This window comes from Tamandua tetradactyla, chromosome 15 (genome assembly GCF_023851605.1).
Source record: "Tamandua tetradactyla isolate mTamTet1 chromosome 15, mTamTet1.pri, whole genome shotgun sequence".
NCBI classification, from domain to species: Eukaryota; Metazoa; Chordata; class Mammalia; order Pilosa; family Myrmecophagidae; genus Tamandua; species Tamandua tetradactyla.
The window spans coordinates 60991995-61013914 of record NC_135341.1 but is presented as its reverse complement, the minus strand read 5'-3'; the positions used below and the strand labels follow the sequence as shown (position 1 = coordinate 61013914).

The 21920-nt window shown below is 36.1% G+C and overlaps 1 protein-coding gene across 14 annotated transcripts in view; it reads right to left on the bottom strand.

Moving 5' to 3' along the window:
• NEK10 (NIMA related kinase 10) overlaps positions 1-21920 on the bottom strand; it is a 297546-nt gene that overhangs the window by 196956 nt on the left and 78670 nt on the right. For 9 of the 14 annotated variants that reach the window (XR_013162877.1, XM_077129956.1, XM_077129961.1 and 6 more), the window contains 6 exons: positions 7801-7878; positions 5114-5178; positions 3982-4084; positions 3765-3893; positions 3098-3235; positions 245-290 (listed from right to left, as the gene is read on the bottom strand). Coding sequence is in view for 13 of the 14 variants with exons in the window: in XM_077129956.1 (XP_076986071.1) it covers positions 245-290; positions 3098-3235; positions 3765-3893; positions 3982-4084; positions 5114-5178; positions 7801-7878 (559 nt within the window). In the remaining variant the exon portion in view is untranslated. Of the gene's footprint in view, positions 1-244; positions 291-3097; positions 3236-3764; positions 3894-3981; positions 4085-4665; positions 4725-5113; positions 5179-7800; positions 7879-8579; positions 8792-20396; positions 20455-21920 lie in introns of those variants that run through there. The other 5 variants (XM_077129963.1, XM_077129962.1, XM_077129965.1 and 2 more) reach the window with 5 other exon arrangements.

Sequence of the window (21920 nt, the reverse complement as noted above, 5' to 3'; positions counted from 1 at the left end):
GATTTTGGTTTTTATTTGTTTAGTGTCTTTCATATGGGGATCTCAGTATTTTGTGACTATTTGCAGGTCAGTGATTAAATCATTGTTTCACTGTTCAAAGAAATGAGGCATAAGATAGTCCAAATATTAAAAAAAAAAAGTTAAAATAGTTGATTAAACTTTTTAGTAACACTGTAATATAAAAATATATAGAGTAACTAAGATACTTCTCCTTAACAGGAAATGTCAATGAAAATTCACTTACTTTCCAGAAATGTTTTGTAGTAGCGTACAACATTGGGATGATAAAGCTACAAGAAAAAAGAAATAAAAACATTACACTATTTAAAAATACCAAAACATTATTTAACAGACTAAATTTATTTAGTTGGATTTCATATTTGGAAAAAAAATGTTTGTAAAACTAAAAATTTCAAGATACTAATTGAGATTTTTCAGAATTTTTTCTTACTTACAAAAGTGATGTGAATATAGCAATCTCCTAAATAGCGTTATCAAACAGAATTGAAAACTGACTGTTTCATCACCTAATTTAACTGAAATAGTAAACTGTAGAACTAGAAAGAACCTTAGAATTTATTTAACACAAATTAATGCCACAGATTGCACAGAGAAGAAAACAAAAATAAAGTAATTTACATTGATTACATATATTCTTTGTTTTTAATTCCCCCCCGCCCACACACCTATATATTCATATACACTGGTTTGTGTTTATTTATCCAAACTTCCTGGGTTCTCCAAAATTGTTAGTATGAAACTGAAATAATCTGAATTAACTCAGTTTAAATCATAATAATAGTTTACTTGAAGGATGTGGCTAGGAAATTCTACTTTTTTTAAAGAAATGGTCATATTCTACAAGAGCATTAAATTTTTACAGTTATTTCTAGTTTGAATTTCTAGGAAAATTGGAATTTATTCTATTTCAGACAAGTTACCATTACACCTGTAAAGAGCCTACATTTCTTATTTTTCTTTCTTGGTGACTTTTAGTGGGGGACACTTCTAGCTGTTCACCAAAACCTACTCTCCCACTGCTCCACCACAATGGAGCTGTGGCTGGACAAGTCTTCCCTGTTAAAGATTACGTTCCCCAGCCTCTCTTATAGCCAGGGGTGGGCCTATCACTCAGTTCTCACCAAAGGAATATGAGTGGAAGCCAAGTGTAGTCCTGTGTCTAAGTCCTAAGTATTAGATGCTCTTCCTCGCCCCCCACCCTGGATGTGAATGTGCTTCTGGAAATTTCAATTGTGCAGTGAAGATAATTGACTTAGAAGATGGCAGAGGAAGAAGAGAAAAAGAACCAGCATCCCTGAATGAGTGTGTGAAGAAAAGTCTACCTAAATGGTTTACTCACTTTGGGACTGTTACATGAGAGAGACAGATTTCCAATTTCCTTATCCTAGTATATTGTGAGCCCTCTTCCTTAAGCTGCATGCTTGCTTCCTTAAGCTATAAACTTGTAGGCTGTATGGCAGGGGTCACATTCTTTTTCCATATGAGTATTCCATTACTGCAGCACCATTTGTTGAATTTTTGTTTGCTTTTGTTGGTTTCTTGGTTTGTTTGTTTTTTGGGGAAGTGCATGGGCTGGAAATAGAACTTGGGTCTCCCTCATGGCAAGCGAGAATTCTACCACTGATTTACACTCACACCCCCAAGCTACTATCTTTGGAAGTCTCTGTTACAGCAGCATACTCTTAAACTTAACAAACTCTCATTCTCATCCCATTCCTGTTGCTTGTCTCTGCCATTACCTTGTCCAATATCATTATCCTTTCCTTTGGTTCAATCCTTTACTGAGACAGCAAATGTTCAATTTTGAGTTACCTCAAAGTACATGTTTCTTATATATGGCCCACCTAATACTTTTTTCTTATGAAATGTGCTAAAATAAACAGCCTACCTCATCAATTAACAAGTGTTAGTATATTTTAAACAATTTGGGGCCAGGTAGGTAATCAGAGCCATGTTTTGGACCTAGCTCATTGGCCAGGACAAAATCCAGATTTTGGTCCAAAGGAAGATACTCATTCAGCTTAAGTCAAAAGTCATATTTTGGCCTTGTGCTATAATAAAACAGTTCACTGTTGAAGGCTAAATTATCATAAATATGAGAAAATATTAACTTATTTTTAAATATAATCTATTAATATATAAAAGTCAACCATAAAATAAGTTACTAATGTTAATGTTCTAACATAGGAATAGAAAAATTTTAAATTGGAGTAGAACTGCAGACTTCAGTGAATAAAGACCATCATATTTAAGGTACTCTTTGTTTCCAGAACAGATGCTGTGCAAATTTAACTAATAGAGAACAAAGAGCCACGAAGCTGATAGCTCTCCACAGGACTTATAAATGAACAGTATTTGTAACAAATGTAAACATAAGAAAGGCTAAAAAAGAAACCAATTATGTTCTTGGATCATAAAAAGAAGCCCCGGGCAGGCCATGGTGGCTCAGCAGGCAGAGTTCTCACCTGCCATGCTGGAGACCCAGGTTCAACTCCCAGTGCCTACCCTTGCAAACAAACAAAAAAAAAAGAAGTCCCATTTCTCCTCTGACCCATTTATTCTTTTTTCCCCAAACAAATCTCCATAATAATAGCAATTGAGTCATGGTATTATGTCAGAATATACTGCTCATGCATCTTCACTCAACCAGTAAATAATAACCCATCTTGAAAATCCATAATAAGCCATATTTGAGTTAACAGCTTGGTTCCACTTGACAGAAGTGAAGGAACTCCTAGTCATATTCTTATGCATGTAACTAAATAATCAAATATTCTACAATGTAATGAGAATGGATATGCTGTCAATGAAAAGAGAAGGATATCTCATACATGACCTTTTGTGCTAAAAATCCAATCAGTTTGTACCCATGGCCCTGATATAAACTCTAGAATGCATTTTTATGATCATCAAACCTTAGGAAAAAAGCTGGCTAAAAAAGAACCACTTCAACGCCTTGTTTAAAACGGACCCAGTAACCATAAAAAGTATGGACAAGGGTAGCACAAAAAGCTCTACTTTCTTTTGATGACATTTATTTAAGGAAAACATCTTCATAAATAAGAAAAACATTTACCTGCTCTTTAATTATCGTTAATTCAGAAACAATATTCTTTACACTGCTGTCTCGATCTTTTTTATCCTTTCCAAATGCTGGATTATGTAGATTGACTTCTTTCATTGCTAAAAGATTTTGACCACTACCCTTTCTAACCTAAGATAAGGAAGACAGGGAAGAAAAAAAGGAGGAAAAAAAAAAAAAAGAATGGAGCAAGGGTAGAAAGGGGAAGAAAGAGATGAATTGTCACATGATTAATCAACTCTCCTAAAGAAGCCACAGAATTTTAAATTGTAGATATATTTATATTAAGTTTAGCTCAAAAGGTTGGAGTCTCCTGGATCAGTCTGCCATATTTAAAGGGATTTTATTGGGTAAATACAGAAACCCTGGTATAAATTTAGAGACTGTGTCATGCATTGAGATAAGTCTTTCTTACCATCTTTAGTGAGAAACTAATGAAAACTTTTGTCTTCAAAAGGTCAGTAGCCAATTTCTAGAACTGAGAGGTAAGACATCATCAGTGTAGCTAGCTAACAGACAAAATAATCATTCAAACTTTCATATCCGTTTGTTCACTACTTTCAATGACTAGGGCTCGACCCAGCTGAGTGGGTGTGTGAAAGTGCAGCGTCCGGTTTGTTTGGGAATGTCAGAAATGTTGTCTCCTGAAGAGGAAAGTCACCTTGTACACACAGCCAAAAGCTCCACTTCCAAGATGGTCCAAAATCGCATAGTTGCCTATGTATTTTGAAGGAGCCTTATTCTGATTAATGCTTTCAATATTTTCAGAGATTTGCTTCAGTTCATCCTCCTAATCAAAACATACAAAGGAAATGGGTTGCCACATAAATTCCATCCGGGCCATGTCAGCCTGCCAAAATACTTAAAACAGACCTTACCACTAATAAATTTAGCTTTGACACCAGGTCTTCGTAAGCACTGATATCCCGAACATAATGTCCTATATCAATGAAGATCTCAAACAGGTCGGTGGGGAAAAGTCTACACAGAAAAATATATACACCATACATTAAACGTAGGAGTTGGAAACTGTTGGCCGTTACTCCCCCTTTGGATCTAGATCAGTGACAGATTAATCTATGAAACAAACATAACTTCCTTAGGTTATCCACAAAGTGGGGGCAATAATACCAACCTATCTAATAAAAATACACTATAAGTACAGTTTTAGAGGGGTAAGAAAAAACTCATGGAGAGATTTATGCTTCATTTCCAAGGTAATGGTTTCAAGGGCTTATTAAAATGGTTTAAGTCCACTAAAATGGATGGTTTAGGTCCCTGAAATGAAAGGTTATAATGAACAATGTTACTTCATTTTTCTTTCCCTAATTCAAGCACTGTATAGAAATGAAGTAATAACATAAAATGCTCCATGCTTTCTGGACAAAAGATGCTATATTAACTCGAGGCTTTATTTTGAGTCTGCTTTACCAATAAAATTCTAATAAGAAATTGGGCCTATGATTTTGGCTAACCCACCCAGTTAAAGAGCATGCAGACTAATACACAGAGGTAACTAGTGTTTGCCTCCCAAATGGTGATTTTTTTTCCATCACACCCACCAGCATGGCTTCCTGGCCCACAAACATCCAGCCTTGTCCCCTTCAAGTGAGCTCCTACCCTATCAAAAGATATCCAAGAAAAGTATTATTTTTTCTGTTGATTAAAGGGAAATAATTAGGCCAACTTTGGATTTTCTGAATGGACAAAAACAGGCACATAACTTGATGCCATCCACTTAAAATACCAATGTTAAAAAAAAAAGAAAAAAACTAAAACCCATGCCAGACACATGTAATTAAGAGGCATTATATTGATATAGTGATTTCTACCCTTTCCTCACCATTTTCAGTTGCAAGATATCATTAACTTAGCTCAGTCATATCTGTGGATTCTTAGAAATCTGAAGATTTTGCAACATTCTTCTTTTCCTGTTTGCATCTAAATCAGACATGTGAATATACTTGAATCTAATGGTTTATGGTCACTTAAATTTCCCTAAGTCTGTACCTTTTAAAGAGTGGTCTGTTTCTTTCCATACTGAAGAGAAACCTCAAAGCTCTGAAAGCATAACACTAGAAAATAAAAAAGATACATGATTCTTATAGAACTCAACAAATTAAAACAATCTCAGGGCAGAGTTATCATGAAATAAATATTAAGAGGCTTTTTGGCAAGTGGCTGAAAAATGTTGGCACTAAAGATTAAAACTGAAAACCAAAACATCAATATCTGCAGTAGTTCTCATATTTAAAAAGTGTTTATGTTGTAAAACACTAGGGACCTTGGCCTTGTTTCAGTCAGTACTTACATTAATTCCTTTCTAGAAAGCACAAAATGAGAAAAGAGACAAGAAACAAAATTCCTGTTCTGAGAAAAACAAACGCCCAGAGATTTCCAGAAGCTCAATATTTACTATATTTCTAGCCTTCTCTGTATGCCTCAATATTTATATGGTTTCTGTGAGAAAATAAACACTAAAAATGATGACATTTAAAAATAGCCACAGGCACACTGGACTCAAACTTGATAAATTGGTCTCTTGAGTAAAGAGTTTTAAGCATTCTCCAAATAGAACAATCTACAATAACTCCCTAGAACACTCAGAAAGAGTCCTGTGATACTATAACTAAGAAAAATAAACATCATTTTACAGTGCCAAGGTAAAAAGAGAGCTATGAGTCTGCAGTTGTACTTGTACAAAGAGTTGTACAATGGAGTGTTTGGGTTCTCCTGAATTTGAATCCAGGATTATTTCATAAAATTAGTGACCTGAATACATAAGGATCACAAATAAAATTGCACAGAAAGGGTAGGCAGAAAACAAAATTATGTGGAGTCTGGTGAGAAAACGTGAGAAAGGGAGAGTGTGCATGCACTTCAAAATCCATCCTAATTTGAATTTATAAACACTCTACTAGCTTAAAAAATGTATCTGTAGGCTGAATTTGACTTCATCTGTTTTCCAGCACAGTGTGATGCATCTGTGGAGTACTAAAGAAACCAAGATACACGCCTGTATGTTCACATTGGTAGCTCTCAAAAAACACCTCTGCCTGCCAGCACACAAGATGTCATCAAAATTTTCTTCAAGGGTATGGATAGATGAGTAAAAATAAATAAATAAATAAGTAAGGATAAAAAATAAACAAACAATAGGGGGGATAAAGAGTAAAAAATGGGTAGATTAAAATACTGTTGGTCAATGAGAGGGAGGGGTAAGCAGTATAGGATGCATGTGGTAGTTAGATTCAGTTGTCAGCTTAGCCAGGTGAAGGCACCTAGTTCTTTTACTATGGACATGAGCCAATGATACATGAACCTCATCTGTTGCTCATTACATCTGTGGTCAGCTAGGAGGTGTGCCTGCTGCAATGACTGATGTTTGATTTAATTGGTTGGTGCTTAAATGAGAGAGCTCAATGTAGCACAGCCCAAGAAGCTCAGCATACCTCATCTCAGCACTCGCAGCTCAGCCCAGGTCTTTGGAGATACAGAAAGAAAACACCCCAGGGAAAATTGTTGGAACCCAGAGGCCTGGAGAGAAGGCCAGCAGAGATCACCCTGTGCCTTCCCACATAAGAAAGAACCTCAGATGAAAGTTAGTTGCCTTTCCTCTGAAGAACTAATGAAATAAAGCCTCTTTTATTAAAAGCCAATCCATCTCTGGTATGTTGCATTCCAGCAACCAGCAAATTAGAACAATGCATATGGTTTTTTTTCTTCTTCTCTTTTTATTCCTTTTTCTGGAGTGATGCTGATGTTCTAAAAATGATCATGGTGAAGAATACACAACTATGTGATGACATTGTGAGCCACTGACTGCATAATATGGTTGGACTATATGTGTGCGATTTCTCAATAAAAATATTTTTTTTTAAAGTTTCTGCAAGTTTTGATCATTATTCCAAGTGATAGCTCCTAAATATCAGATTACAGGTGATCTGATTATTCTCTTTTCCAAATGACTCCCACAAAAAGGTAAAATGCACTACTGCCAAGGCATACATTGAATTTGATTTTTGTCCCTCCTGCCTCCTTGGGGGCACTGGGTCTCTGATATGCACTCCTCAGAAAAACCTGTAGGACCCTGCATGATGTGTCACAACCTTCCCTTTGAGTTTTCATCACCAGGGGTACTCCTTCCCTCAACCACATACCCCAGCCCAGCTTTTCCTACAAAGCTCTAAGCTCTTGGGCTTCCATACTTTCCAGACGTTGTTCCCTCTGCAGGGAATGACCTACCCCCTGCCCTGTAGCAGATGTCATTGGTATTCCACCCATACTCCTTTATCCATATGGTAAGCCATTCTCATTTGTCAAGATTCATTTTACAGGTCTGCTTGTTAAAGAAGAAATGTTAGTAGCTGTAGTTCATGCTTAAAGATAGCATATTACTTCCCTCAATGTTTTTCTGATACATAGCAACACATGTTTAAAAAAATAGAAATGACTTATAAACAAAAAAACATAAATAAAATCACCTAAATCCCCTACACATAAATAAAGGAAGTTAAGCCTTTTATATTGTTTCCATGTATTTCCATGTCAGCTGAACCTCCCTCAGTGGATATTTTTATCCCACAGTCAATAGAGACTAGCATTAAACTGAAAATTCTAAAAATCATAGGTTACATTATCAGAACTTCCTCAGATTTCAATAACTTGATGAAGAAGAACAATGAATATTCTATTACCTGTAACAGATGTGTTTTTGCTGCATTTTTCTGCTTGCTTGGTAAAATTAATTTTGCTATTGTATATACACCATTTTCCTGGAAGAAAAAAGAAGTCATGTTATTAGTGGCCAGTGACATTAACATAGAGATACAAAGCATAAAGAAGCAACTAAACAGTATCACAAATTAGTATTAAAGAAGAAATGTTAGTATAAATAATAAATTATTATGGTACAATACTAAAAATATCAGCATAATACATTTAAATAAAGAAGACTATAATCACAAACTTAAAATTTCAACTTTCTTTAGAGTAGAGATTAAAATTATAAAGTATGAAAATTTAAAGTGGCTTAAATACTTTTAGGAGTGGGAGATAAAAAGGAGAGTGGACAACAGGACTTCCAGGAAGAAGGCGGAGCAGAATGGATTAAGTTCACTTCTGCTCTGTCGACCAAGATAGAGGATGGGGAGAGGATGAACAGGACTGTGGTCCCAGGTTGTGAGTAAACAAAGAAAGTCTCTAGGGAGTTTGGGGGACAAGAGAAATGGGGGGATTAGGATGGGGAGAGCGGGGTTTGGTTGATCAACCGTGATCCCCACTGGGGCAGGATGCAGAGTGAGGGGAAGTGCGGATCAAAGGGAACTGATCATCCCCCTGCTCCAGCCTGCTCCGGCTGATGACTGGGGAAACCTTCCTGAGCAACTCAGCAGCTGACAGCATCTACAGGGAACCCAGAGGCAGGCTTGATTGTCCACTGTGGTAGGCCGGACTACTGGGCACTGGAAGCAATTACCTGACTGAGTGCCAGTAACAGCTGGCCCCACAGGTGCAATGCCTGGCAGACCAACCAGGTGCTGGGTGCTGCAAGCTGGCTGAAACCCTGGGCACTGATCAGCTCCTCAGTCCCATGGGCCAGGGCCAGCTGTCCCACCACTGTAGTCCAGGAGCAGCCCCTTCTGTGAATGCCCATCTTTCAGCAGCCGCTGTAGTCTGGGAGAGGCAGGCCTGAGGAGGAGGAGCCTAGGTGTACCACCTGCTGCTGAGAAGTGGTAAATGCAAGCAGGCTAACTCCCTATTGCCTGGGTTCTTATTTTTTTCCAGGTATTATTTTTTCTTTTTCCCTTGTTTTTTAAAAATATATTTTTACTATATAAATATTTCTGTTAGCAGTAGTGTTATTTTGTTTATTATTTTTATTTTATATATTTATATTTTGTTGATTTACTTTTTATTTCCTATATACATATATTTTTTATTATTCTATTTTTTATTTTTTCTTAAATTTTCTTTCCCTTGGTGGGCACCAATCTGAGGTCATTCCCAATATATCTTGGGGTGTTTCCTTTTGACTTTGGGGCCTACAACTGTTGAGGTATGTTTTGTTGTTATTGCTGTTTCATATTTTTATTATATTCATATTTTATTTTATTTTCATCTGTTTTTGGGTACATGGGTTGGGAATTGAGCCTGGGTCTCTGGCATGATGGACAACCATTTTACCACTGAAGTACCCATGCACCTCAGACTAGCTTTCACTAGCTTCTCAAGTTGAATTGCATCTCCTACATTTGAATGGGTCTACTCCAAAACATACATTAATCAAACTGTCAAATGTTGAAGAGAAACAGAAAGTCCTGAAAGCAGCATGAAAAAAGCAATCTACTACATACAAAAGAAAACACATAAGACTGACTTCAGACTACTCAACAGGGACCATGGAAGAAAGAAGGCAGTGGTTTGATACATTTAAGGTCCTGTACGAGAATGGTTTTCAGCCAAGAATTCTTTATCCAGCCAAGTTATCCTTCAAAACTGAGGGAGCGATTAAAATCTTCAAAGACAAAGTTTGGGAGAACTAGTCAACGAGAAACCTACCCTACAAGAAATACTAATGGGAGTCCTATCAGCTGAAAAAAAAAAAGACAGGAGAGGAAGGTCTGGAGGAGGGCACAGAATCGAAGAATACCACTAATGGTAACTTGAAGGATAAAAATAGAAGGAAAAGAATATATAAATCTGACAGATAAAAACTAAAGGAAAAGATGACAGATTCAAGAATGCCTTCACAGTAATTCTTTTGACAACAGACTAAATGCAACAATTAAAAGATACAGACCGGCAGAATGGATTAAAAATATAATCCACCTATATGCTGTTTATAAGAGGCACGTCCTACATTTAAGAACACAATTGGTTGAAGGCAAAGGATGGAAAAAATATCTTCTATGCAAGCGGTAACCAAAAACAAATCAGGAGTAACTGTACTAATATCAGACAAAATAGACTTCAAATGTAACGACATCATCAGAGACAAAGAAGGACACTACATATTTAAAAAAAAAAAAAAAAAAGGACAATTCACCAAGAGGAAATAACAATCATAAATATTTATATTCCCAACCAAGGAGCTTAAAGGAAATGAGGCAATATAGCAAAACTACAGGGAGTTACAGATGTTTCAATAGTAATAGCGGAAGAATTGACTACACCACTCTCCACTACACATAGAACAACCAGACAGTGGATCAACAAAGAAATAGAAAAACTAAACAATGGGGTATATGAATTAGACCTAATAGACATATATAGATCATTATACTCCAAAACAGCAGAGTATATATTCTTCTCTAGTGCACATGGAACAGTCTCCAGGATAGATCATATGCTGAGACACAAACTTGGTCTTTATACATTTAATAAGATTGTAATTATCTGAAATATTTTCTCTGACCACAACAGAATGAAGCTGAAAATTAATAATCACCAAAGAACCAGAGCTTTCACAAGTATATGGAGATTAAACAACACACCCTTAAATAATCATTGGGTTAAGTAAGAAATTGCTAGAGAAATCTATAAATATCAGGAGATTAATGATTATGAGAATACAACACATCAAAACTTATGGGAAGCAGCAAAGGTAGTGTGGAGAGGGAAATTTATTGCACTGAATGACTATATTAAAAATCAAAAACAAGGAAAACTTGAAGACTTAGCTGCTAACCTGGAGAAGTCAGAGAAAGAACAGCAAACAACCCCAAAAGCAAATAAAAGAAGACAAATAACAAAGATTAAAGCATAAATAAACAAACTGGAAAAAAACAAAACAATAGAAAGAATACATGAGACCAAAATTTGGTTTTTGATAAAATTGATGGACTCCTGTCAAGACTAACAAAGAAAAAAAGAGAGAGGATGCAAATTAACAAAATCAGAAATGAAAAGGGGGTCATCACCATGGATCCTGAAGAAATTTTTTAAAAATCATAACATATGAACAACTATATTTCAACAAACTAGATGAAATGGAAAAATTCTTAGAAACACATGAACTACCTATAGTGACTTGAGAAAAAATAGAAGAGCTCAGGTAAAACAATTTTAAGTAAAGAGATTCAATTAGTCATCAAAAATCTTCCCACAAGGAAAAGCCAAGGACCAGACAGCTTCACAGGGGAATTTTATCAAATATTCCAAAAAGAACAAAGTCAACCCTGCTCAAACTCTTCCAAAAAATTGAGGGAAAAGAAAAAGAAATGCTACCTAACACATTTTATGAAGCTAACATCACTGTAATACCAAGCCCGGATAAAGATGCTACAAGAAAGGAAAACTACACACCAATCTCCCTAACAAATATAGATGCAAAAATTCTTAACGAAATACAAGCAATCCAAATCCAGTGACACATTATAAGAATTATACCTCATGACCAAGTGGGGTTTATACCAGGAATGCAAGGGTGGTTCAACATAAAAAACTCAATCAACATAATACAGCACATTAACAAATCAAAGGGGAAAAATCACACAATCATATCAATTGATGCTGAAAAGGCATTTGACAAAAACCCAGTATACTTTTCTGAAAATGTAGTGATAAGATAGGAAAAAGAACTAAAAGCCATCCAAATAGGAAATGAAGAAGTAAAACATTCATTATTTGCAGATGACATGATCCTATATTAGGAAACCCTGAAAAATCTACATCAAAGCTACTTGAGCTAATAAACAAAATCAGCAAAATGGCAAGATATAAGATTAATGTACAAAAATCAGTAATGTTTTTATACACAAGAAATAACCTATCTGAGGAGACAATTAAGGAAAAAATTCCATTCAAAATAGCAACCAAAAGAATAAAGTATCTAAGAATAAGCCTAACCAGGGATGTCAAAGACTTAAACATAAAAAATTACCAAAAAAAACATGTTAAAAGAAATTAAAAATTACCTAAATAGACGGACATGTCATCCCATACACATAGACCAGAAGGATGAATGCCATTAAGATCTCAACTCTATCCAAACTGATTTACAGATTCAGTGCAATACCAATCAAAATCCCAAGAATCTACTTGGAAAAGCTGGTTTCCAAATTTATCTGGTAGGGAAAGAGACCCAGAATAGCTAAAGGCATCCTAAAAAAGAATAGTGAAGTGGGAGAACTATCAATTCCTGTATTTAATGCTTACTATAAAGCCACAGCGATCAAAACAACATGGTACTGGCACAAAGGTAGAAGTATTGATCAGTGGAATTGAATTGAGAGTTACAGAGATAGTCCACTAAATCTACAGACAACTGATTTTCAACAAGGTCCCCAAATCCACTGACCTGTGACAGAGGAATCTTTTCAATAAATGGGTATGGGAGAATTAAATAGCAATAGCCAAAAGAATGAAAAGGACCCCTACCTTACACCCTGTACAAAAATTAATTCAAAATGGATTAAAGACCTAAATGTAAGAGCCAGTACCATAAAACTTCTAGAAGAAAATTCAGGGAAACATCATCAAGATCTATTAATAGGAGGTAGCTTCTTAAACTTTATACCTAAAGCACAAGAAGAGAAGGAATAAATAGATAAATGGGAACTCCTTAAGATCAAGAGTCTCCATGCCTCAAAGTGCTTTGTCAAAGAGGTGAAAAGGGAGCAAACTCAGAGAAAATATTTGGAAATCATATATTAGATAAAAGCTTGATATCCTGTGTTCATAAAGAAATTATACAGCTCAACAACAAAACAACAAACAACACAACTATGAAATGGGCAGAGGATATAAACAGATGTTTTTCTGAAGAGCAAATCTTCTCTAGGATTTTCAATTAATTTCCTCCTCCTACCCTTTACTATGGAAACCCATTCTCAACATGAAAAAGTCAGAATGAGCATTGCCCAAAGATCCCTATAAACTGAGAAAAGGATTAAAGGAGAAGAAGGAGGTATAACAGAGAAAATGGGATTTAACAAATGAGTATGGTGCTGAATCACTATATTAATATTCCTTCTAGTCTCCAGTGTTTTGGAGCAGCTAGAATGGAAAAACCTGAGATGGTGGAATGGTATCCCATGATGAACTCTGGGATCTATTCCATAACTACTCATTGAGGTGTACTTTGAAAATTATTGCTCTTTTCTTTCTTTGCTTTATATATATGTTATATTTTACAATAAAAGTTTAAGAAGTAAATACAATAAAATTGCTAAAACAAAGAATCAATTCTTAGAAAAGAGCAAAGAGAACTACAAGGAGTGTGGCCAAGATGGCGGCTTAGCAATGTGCGCATTTTAGTTCATCCTCCAGAACAACTACTCAATAACCAGAAAAGTATAGGACAGCTCCCGGAGCCATGTCAGTGACCAGACACACAGCGTACCCCCAGTCTGGACCAGCTGGACCGGCTATGAGCCTCCCCAGAATCATGAATTTCCCAAGCCGCCACGGCCCATGCCCCTCCCCAACAGGCTGCTTCCCAGAGGGAAAAGGAAAGGAAATTTACCACCAGCAGAGACTGAGCACAATTAAATGCCTATTGTGGAATTAATTAACAAATTCTGACTACTAAAAATAGGCCCCCCAGCTCAGGTGAACCTGGTCAAGGCAGAGGTCGCTCACTGGGCTAACAGAAAAAGAGGAAAGGGGAGGAAATGGAGGTTTTTGTGGCTGTTTCCACGGAGGCTTGGCTGCCTCTGGATTCAGTGGCTGGACTTCTCCGGCTGCAGCTGCCCCAGGCATAGGCAGAAATGGACTGCTTTCAGGGCTGTCTCCCACCTGTGCCTTCCCCAGGGGAGGGGTGAAACCCAACTCAGGTGGAATCCCTCCCTCAGGAATTCAGACCCCAGGGCTTGGCAATTTTAAGCCATTAAAACCAGCCTACAACCTCTCCTCTGTCTCCACCACACCCCCAGCAGGGAGAGTCTGCCAAAGTTAAAGGTGCCGCAACATCTTTTGCTGGTGGGACCCACAGGCAGACAAGTGCCACATACTGGGCAGGACAAGAAAAACAGAGCCCAGAGAATTCACAGGAAAATCTTTTAACCTGCTGGGTCTCACCCTCAGGGAAAAATGACGCAGGTGACTACTTCTCCCTGATAAGAGGCCAGGTTAGTCCGGGAAAACTCGACTGGAATCTATAATACCTACGTAGACCCTCTTAAGGGTGGGGAGAGAAAAGGCACCATACAAGTAGGGCAAGAAACAAGAAAACAAGAACTGAAAAGTTCTCCTCTGTTAAACAAAACATAAGATAGAGGTCCAGAAAAAGCTTAACTGAAGGTCAAAGTACAGATAGACAACAAATTCATCTAGCAAGAAAACCCTAGGTAAGAGAAGTGAAAGCAATCTCCAGAATAAACTAATTAAGGTAATTAAATGTCTAGACACCAGCAAAAAATAACAAATCACACCAGGAAGACTGAAGATATGGCCCAGTCAAAGGAACAAACCAACAGTTCAAATGAGATACAGGAGCCGAACAATTAATTCAGAATGTATGAACAGACATGGAAAACCTCATCAAAAACCAAATCAATGAATTGAGAGAGGATATGAAGAAGGCAAGGAATGAACAAAAAGAAGAAATCAAAAGTTTGAAAAAACATTTCACGAAACTTATGGGAATGAAAGGTACAGTAGAAGAGAAGAAAAAAACAATGGAAACCTACAATGGTAGATTTCAAGAGACAGAGGTTAGGATTAGTGAACTGGGGAACAGAACATCTGAAATCCAACAAGAAACAGAAACTATAGGAAAACAAATGGAAAAATATGAGCAGGGACTCAGGGAATTGAATGATAATATGAAGCGCACAAACATACGTGTTGTGGGTGTCCCGGAAGGAGAAGAGAAGGGAAAAGGAGGAGAAAAACTAATGGAAGAAATTATCACTGAAAATTTCCCAACTCTTATGAAAGACCTAATATTACAGATACAAGAAGTGCAGCATACCCCAAAGAGAATAGATCCAAACAGATGTTCTCCAAGACACTTACTAGTCAGAATGTCAGAGGTCAAAGAGAAAGAGAGGATCTTGAAAGCAGCAAGAGAAATGCAATCCATCACAAACAAGGGAAACCTAATAAGACTATGTGTAGATTTCTCAGCAGAAACCATGGAGGCGAGAAGACAGTGGGATGATATATTTAAATTACTAAAAGAGAAAAACTGACAACCAAGAATTCTATACCCAGAAAAATTGTCTTCAAAAATGAAGGAGAAACTAAAACATTTTCAGACAAAAAAATCACTGAGAGAATTTGTGACAAAGAGACCAGTTTTGCAAGAAATACTAAAGGGAGCACTAGAGACAGATATGAAAACACAAAAGAAAGAGATGTGGAGAAGAGTGTAGAAAGAAGAAAAATTAGATATGACATATAAAATCCAAAAGGCAAAATGGTAGAAGAAAGTACTGCCCGTACAGTAATAATACTAAATGTTAATGGATTAAACTCCCCAATCAAAAGACATAGACTGGCAGAATGGATTAAAAAACAGGATCCTTCTATATGCTGTCTACAGGAAACACATCTTAGACCCAAAGATAAACATAGGTTGAAAGTGAAAGGTTGGTAAAAGATATTTCATGCAAATAACAACCAGAAAAGAGCAGGAGTAGCTATACTAATATCCAACAAATTAGACTTCAAATGTAAAACAGTTAAAAGAGACAAAGGATACTATCTACTAATAAAAGGAACAATTCAACATGAAGACATAACAATCATAAATATTTATGCACCGAACCAGAATGCCCCAAAATACATCAGGCAAACACTGCAAACACTGAAAAGGGAAATAGACACATCTACCATAACAGTTGGAGACTTCAATTCCCCACTCTCATCAATGGACAGAATATCTAGACAGAGGATCAATAAAGAAACAGAGAATTTGAGTATGACAATAAATGAGCTAGACTTAACAGGTATTTATAGGACATTACACCCCACAACAGCAGGATACACCTTTTTCTCAAGTGCTCATGGATCATTCTCAAAGATAGACCATATGCTGGGTCACAAAGCAAGTCTCAACAAATTTAAAAAGATTGAAATCATACAAAACACTTTCTCAGATCATAAAGGAATGAAGTTGGAAATCAATAATAGGCAGAGCACCAGAAAATTCACAAATATGTGGAGACTCAACAACACACTCTTAAACAACCAGTGGGTCAAGAAAGAAATTACAAGAGAAATAAGCAAATATCTCAAGGCAAATGAAAATGAAAACACAACATATCAAAACTTATGGGACACAGCAAAGGCAGTGCTAGGAGGGAAATTTATTGCCCTAAATGCCTATATCAAAAAGAAGAAAGGGCAAAAATTCAGGAATTAACTGTCCACTTGGAAGAACTGGAGAAAGAACAGCAAACTAACCACAAAGCAAGCAAAAGGAAAGAAATAATGAAGATTAGAGCAGAAATAAATGAAATTGAGAACATGAAAACAATTGAGAAAATCAATAAAACCAGAAGCTGGTTCTATGAGAAAATCAATAAGATTGATGGGCCCTTAGCAAGATTGACAAAAAGAAAAAGAGAGAGGATGCAAAAACATAAGATCAGAAATGGAAGAGGAGACATAACCACTGACCCCACAGAAATAAAGGAGGTAATAACAGGATACTATGAACAACTTTATGCTAATAAATACAACAATGTAGATGAAATGGACAAGTTCCTACAAAGGCATAAACAATCAACTTTGACTCAAGAATAAATAGATGACCTCAACAAACCAATCACAAGTAAAGAAATTGAATCAGTCATTAAAAAACTTCCCAAAAAAGAAAAGTCCAGGACCAGACGGCTTCTCATGTGAATTCTACCAAACATTCCAGAAAGAATTAGTACCAATCCTGCTCGAACTCTTCAAAAAAATTGAAGTGGAGGGAAAGCAACCTAATTCATTCTATGAAGCCAACATCACCCTCATACCAAAACCAGGCAAAGATATTACAAAAACAGAAAACTACAGACCAATCTCTCTAATGAATATAGATGCAAAAATCCTCAACAAAATTCTAGCAAATCGAATCCAGCAACACATTAAAAGAATTATACATCATGACCAAGTCAGATCCATTCCAGGTATGCAAGGATGGTTCAACATAAGAAAATCAATTAATGTAATACACCATATCAACAAATCAAAGCAGAAAAATCACACGATCATTTCAATTGATGAAGAGAAGGCATTTGACAAAATTTAACATCCTTTCCTATTGAAAACACTTCAAAGGATAGGAATACAAGGGAACTTCCTGAAAATGATAAAGGGAATATATGAAAAACCCACAGCTAATATCATCCTCAATGGGGAAAAACTGAAAACTTTCCCCGTAAGTTCAGGAACAAGACAAGGATGTCCACTATCACCACTGTTTTTCAACATTGTGTTGGAAGTCCTAGCCAGAGCAATTAGACAAGAAAAAGAAATACAAGGCATCAAAATTGGAAAGGAAGAGTAGAACTCTCACTGTTTGCAGATGATATGATACTATATGTCGAAAACCCTGAAAAATCCACAGCAAAACTACTAGAGCTAATAAATAAGTACAGTAAAGTGGGAGGTTACAAGATCAACACTCAAAAATCTGTAGTGTTTCTATATACTAGTAATGAACAATCTGAGGGGGAAATCAAGAAACTAATTCCATTTACAATTGCAACTAAAAGAATAAAATACTTAGGAATAAATTTAACTAAAGAGACAAAAGACCTATACAAAGTAAACTACAAGCAATTGTTAAAAGAAATCACAGAAGACCTAAATAGATGGAAGGGCATACCATGTTCATGGGTTGGAAGACTAAATATAGTTAAGATGTCAATTCTACCTAAATTGATTTATAGATTCAATGCAATACCAATCAAAATCCCAATAACTTACTTTTCAGAAATAGAAAAACCAATAAGCAAATTTATCTGGAAGGGGAGGGTGCCCTGAATTGCTAAAAGTATCTTGAGGGAAAAAAAAGAAGCTGAAGATCTCACACTGCCTGACTTTAAAGCATATTATGAAGCCACAGTGGTCAAAACAGCAAGGTACTGGCTTAAAGATAGATATATTGACCAATGGAATCGAATAGAGTGTTCAGATGTAGACCCTCACATCTATGCACATTTAATCTTTGATAAGGCAGTCAAGCCAACTCACCTGGGACAGAACAGGTGTCTAGAGAACTGGATATCCATATGCAAAAGAGTGAAAGAGGACCCATATCTCACACTCTATACAAAAGTTAACTCAAAATGGATCAAAGATCTAAACATTAGGTCTAAGAACATAAAACAGTTAAAGGAAAATGTAGGGAAATATCTTATAAATCTTATAATTGGAGGTGGTTTTATAGACCTTACACCCAAAGCAAGAGCACTGAGGAAAGAAAGAAAGAAATGGGAACTCCTCAAAATTAAACACTTTTGTGCATCAAAGAACTTCATCAAGAAAGTAAAGACAGCCTACACAATGGGAGACAATATTTGGAAATGACATATCAGATAAAGGTCTAGTATCCAGAATTTATAAAGAGATTGTTCAACTCAAAAAGACAAAAAGACAGCCAACCCAATTACAAAATGGGAAAAAGACTTAAACAGACACTTCTCAGAAGAGGAAATACAAATGGACAAAAGCCACATGAAGAGATGCTCAATGTCCCTGACCATTAGAGAAATGCAAATCAAAACCACAATGGGATATCATCTCACACCCACCAGAATGGCCATTATCAACAAAACAGAAAATGACAAGTGCTGGAGAGGATGTGGAGAAAGAGGCACACTTATTCACTGTTGGTGGGAATGTCAAATGGTGCAACTGCTGTGGAAGGCAGTTTGGTGGTTCCTCAAAAAGCTGAATATAGAATTGCCATATGACCCGGCAATACCATTGTGAGGTATCTACTCAGAGGACATAAGGGCAAAGACACAAACAGAAACTTGCACACCAATGTTTATAGCAGCATTATTTACAATTGCAAAGAGATGGAAACAGCCAAAATGTCCATCAACAGACGAGTGGCTAAACAAACTATGGTATATACATATGATGGAATATTATGCAGCTTTAAGACAGACTAAACTTATGAAGTATATAACAACATGGATGGACCTTGAGAACATTATGCTGAGTGAGACTAGCCAAAATCTAAAGGACAAATACTGTATGGTCTCACTGATATGAACTGACATTAGTGAATAAACTTGGAATATTTCGTTGGTAACAGACCATCAGGAGATAGAAATAGGGTAAGATATTGGGTAATTGGAGCTGAAGGGATACAGGCTGTGCAACAGGACTGGATACAAAAACTCAGAAATGGACAGCACAATACTACCTAACAGTAATATAATTATTTTAAAACACTGAATGAAGCTGCATGTGAGAATGATAGAGGGAGGAGGGCTGGGAACATAAATGAAATCAGAAAGAAAGATAGATGTTAAAGATTGAGATGGTATAATCTAGGAATGCCTAGAGTGTATAATAATAGTGAAATGTACAATTTACAAATTTTAAAAATGTCTTTGCATGAGGAAGAACAAAGGAATGTCATTATTGCAGGGTGCTGAAAATAGATGGTAATTAATATTTTAAAATGTCACCTTATGTGTGAGACTAAAGCAAAAAATGTTTGTTACAAAATTTATATTTTGACTAGTGCATTTCCTAATAAAACTTATGTTTGATTGAACACCATAAGTACTTGGAATCTCAGGTAGGACATGAGATTTTGTTGGTTTGTCCAGAGTGATACCCTGATGAATCCCAGAGTGATTCAATCAGTGAGTGGAAAAGTATTTGCAAAGCCCCCTTCGGGGAATGGTGAGAACAGGGAGAAATTCAACTACCCCAAGTTGAATTCTTGATATTCTCACAAGCAGTGTGGACAACCAAAGCTATAGGATGAGCCCCCAGTCTTGGGGTTTGTTCATTTGAAACTTAACAAAGGATAGGTCAAGTCTACTTAAAATTTAGGCCTAAGAGTCACCCCCAAGAGAGCCTCTTTTGTTGCTCAGATGTGGCCCCCTCTCTCCAGCCAACATGACAAGCAGTCTCACCACCCCACCCCTCTCTGTGTGGGACATGACTCCCAAGGGTGTGGATCTTCCTGGCAACATGGGACAGAGATCCTGGAATGAGCTGAGACTCAGCATCAAGGGATTGAGAGAAACTCTAGAATGAGCTGAGAATTAACATCAAGGGATTGAGAGAACCTTCTTGACCAAAAGGGGGAATAGTGAAATGAGACTAAGTGTCAATGGCTGAGAGATTCCAAATAGAGTCAAGAGGTTATCCTGGAGGTTATTCTTACGCATTAAGTAGATATCACCTTGTTGTTCAAGATGTAGTGGAGAGGCTGGAGGGAACTGCCCATGTTTTGGGGCAGCTTGAAAATGTAGAGCTGTGTTCCAGTAGCCGTGTTTCTTGATGATGATTGAACAATGATATAGCTTTCACAATGTGACTGTGTGATTGTGAAAACCTTGTGTCTGATGCTCCTTTTATCTACCATATCAACAGACAAGTAGAACAAATGGAATAAAAATAAATAATAGGGGGAACAAATGTTAAAATAAATTTAGTTTGAAATGCTAGTGATAAATGAAAGCAAGGGGTAAGGGGTATGGTATGTATAATATTTTTTTTCTGTTATCGTTTTATTTCTTTTTCTGTTGTCTTTTTATTTCTTTTTCTAAATCGATGCAAATGTTCTAAGAAATGATGAATGTGCAACTATGTGACGATATTAAGAATTACTGATTATATATGTAGAATGGAATGATATTTGTTTGTTAATTTATTTAATTAATAAAAAAAGAGCAAAGAAATGGATGTGACCCTGGAAGTACTAAAAAAGATAAAATCAAAACACAAAAAATGTACACTATTATGTATGCAAAACAAGATACATGCACGGATGTGGGAATGAGTGCAATAATTCCAGTGAAACTTGATGTAACTATATGCCTTATAACATATAGTTCATTGATAAATGCTTAACTTACTAGAAAATATAAATCACCAAAATGTTCAAGAAAAGGTAGAAGAGGCAAAAAGATCATTAACCATGATAGAAAATGATAAAAGTTGTCAAGGAGTTTCCTCCATATTAAGTGTTCAAACCAAATCGTTCTTTGAATGAATTATATCCAATGCTATTTCAACTAATTCAAAGTATAAGAAGCTAATATAAACTTTTCAATTAACTATATGAAACCATAACAACACTAATGCAAAACTTGAAAAATCACCAAAAGAAAAACAGCAACCTAATTTCATCATGAATATATGTACAAAATCATAAATAAAATATTCCATGACTTAAAAAAAAGGACAGAATGAAGGACTCCAAATAAACATCTTTAGTCTTTGCATTTTAAATACCTAACTATGGAATATAATTTCTCCCTTTATGAGAGGTAATTAAAGACTGTCTATAAACCAATCATAAAGTAAAAAGGAAAATAAAAGAAAAAATACAGGAAACAACAACAGATTTAAAAAAGAAAAATAAAGTTATCCATGAAAACACAGTTAACATTCTTCTAGACTTAACCTCAAACAAATATGCATATATACAAGAATAAATAAAAAATTTTAATGTCAATTTATTGTTTGTTGGAGACTGAATTATGGCCCCCAGAAAAGGCATGTTCAGATCTCAACTCCGGGTCCTGTGAGTGTGAATCTATTTGTAAATAGGATTGAAGATGTTACTAGTCAAGCTGTGCCCAAACTGAATGAGAGTGGGCTTTAATCCGATATGGCTGAAGTTCTTATAAGCAAAGGAAAGTGAACACAGAGGGAGAAGCCATGGGAGAAGCAAGAAGCTGCA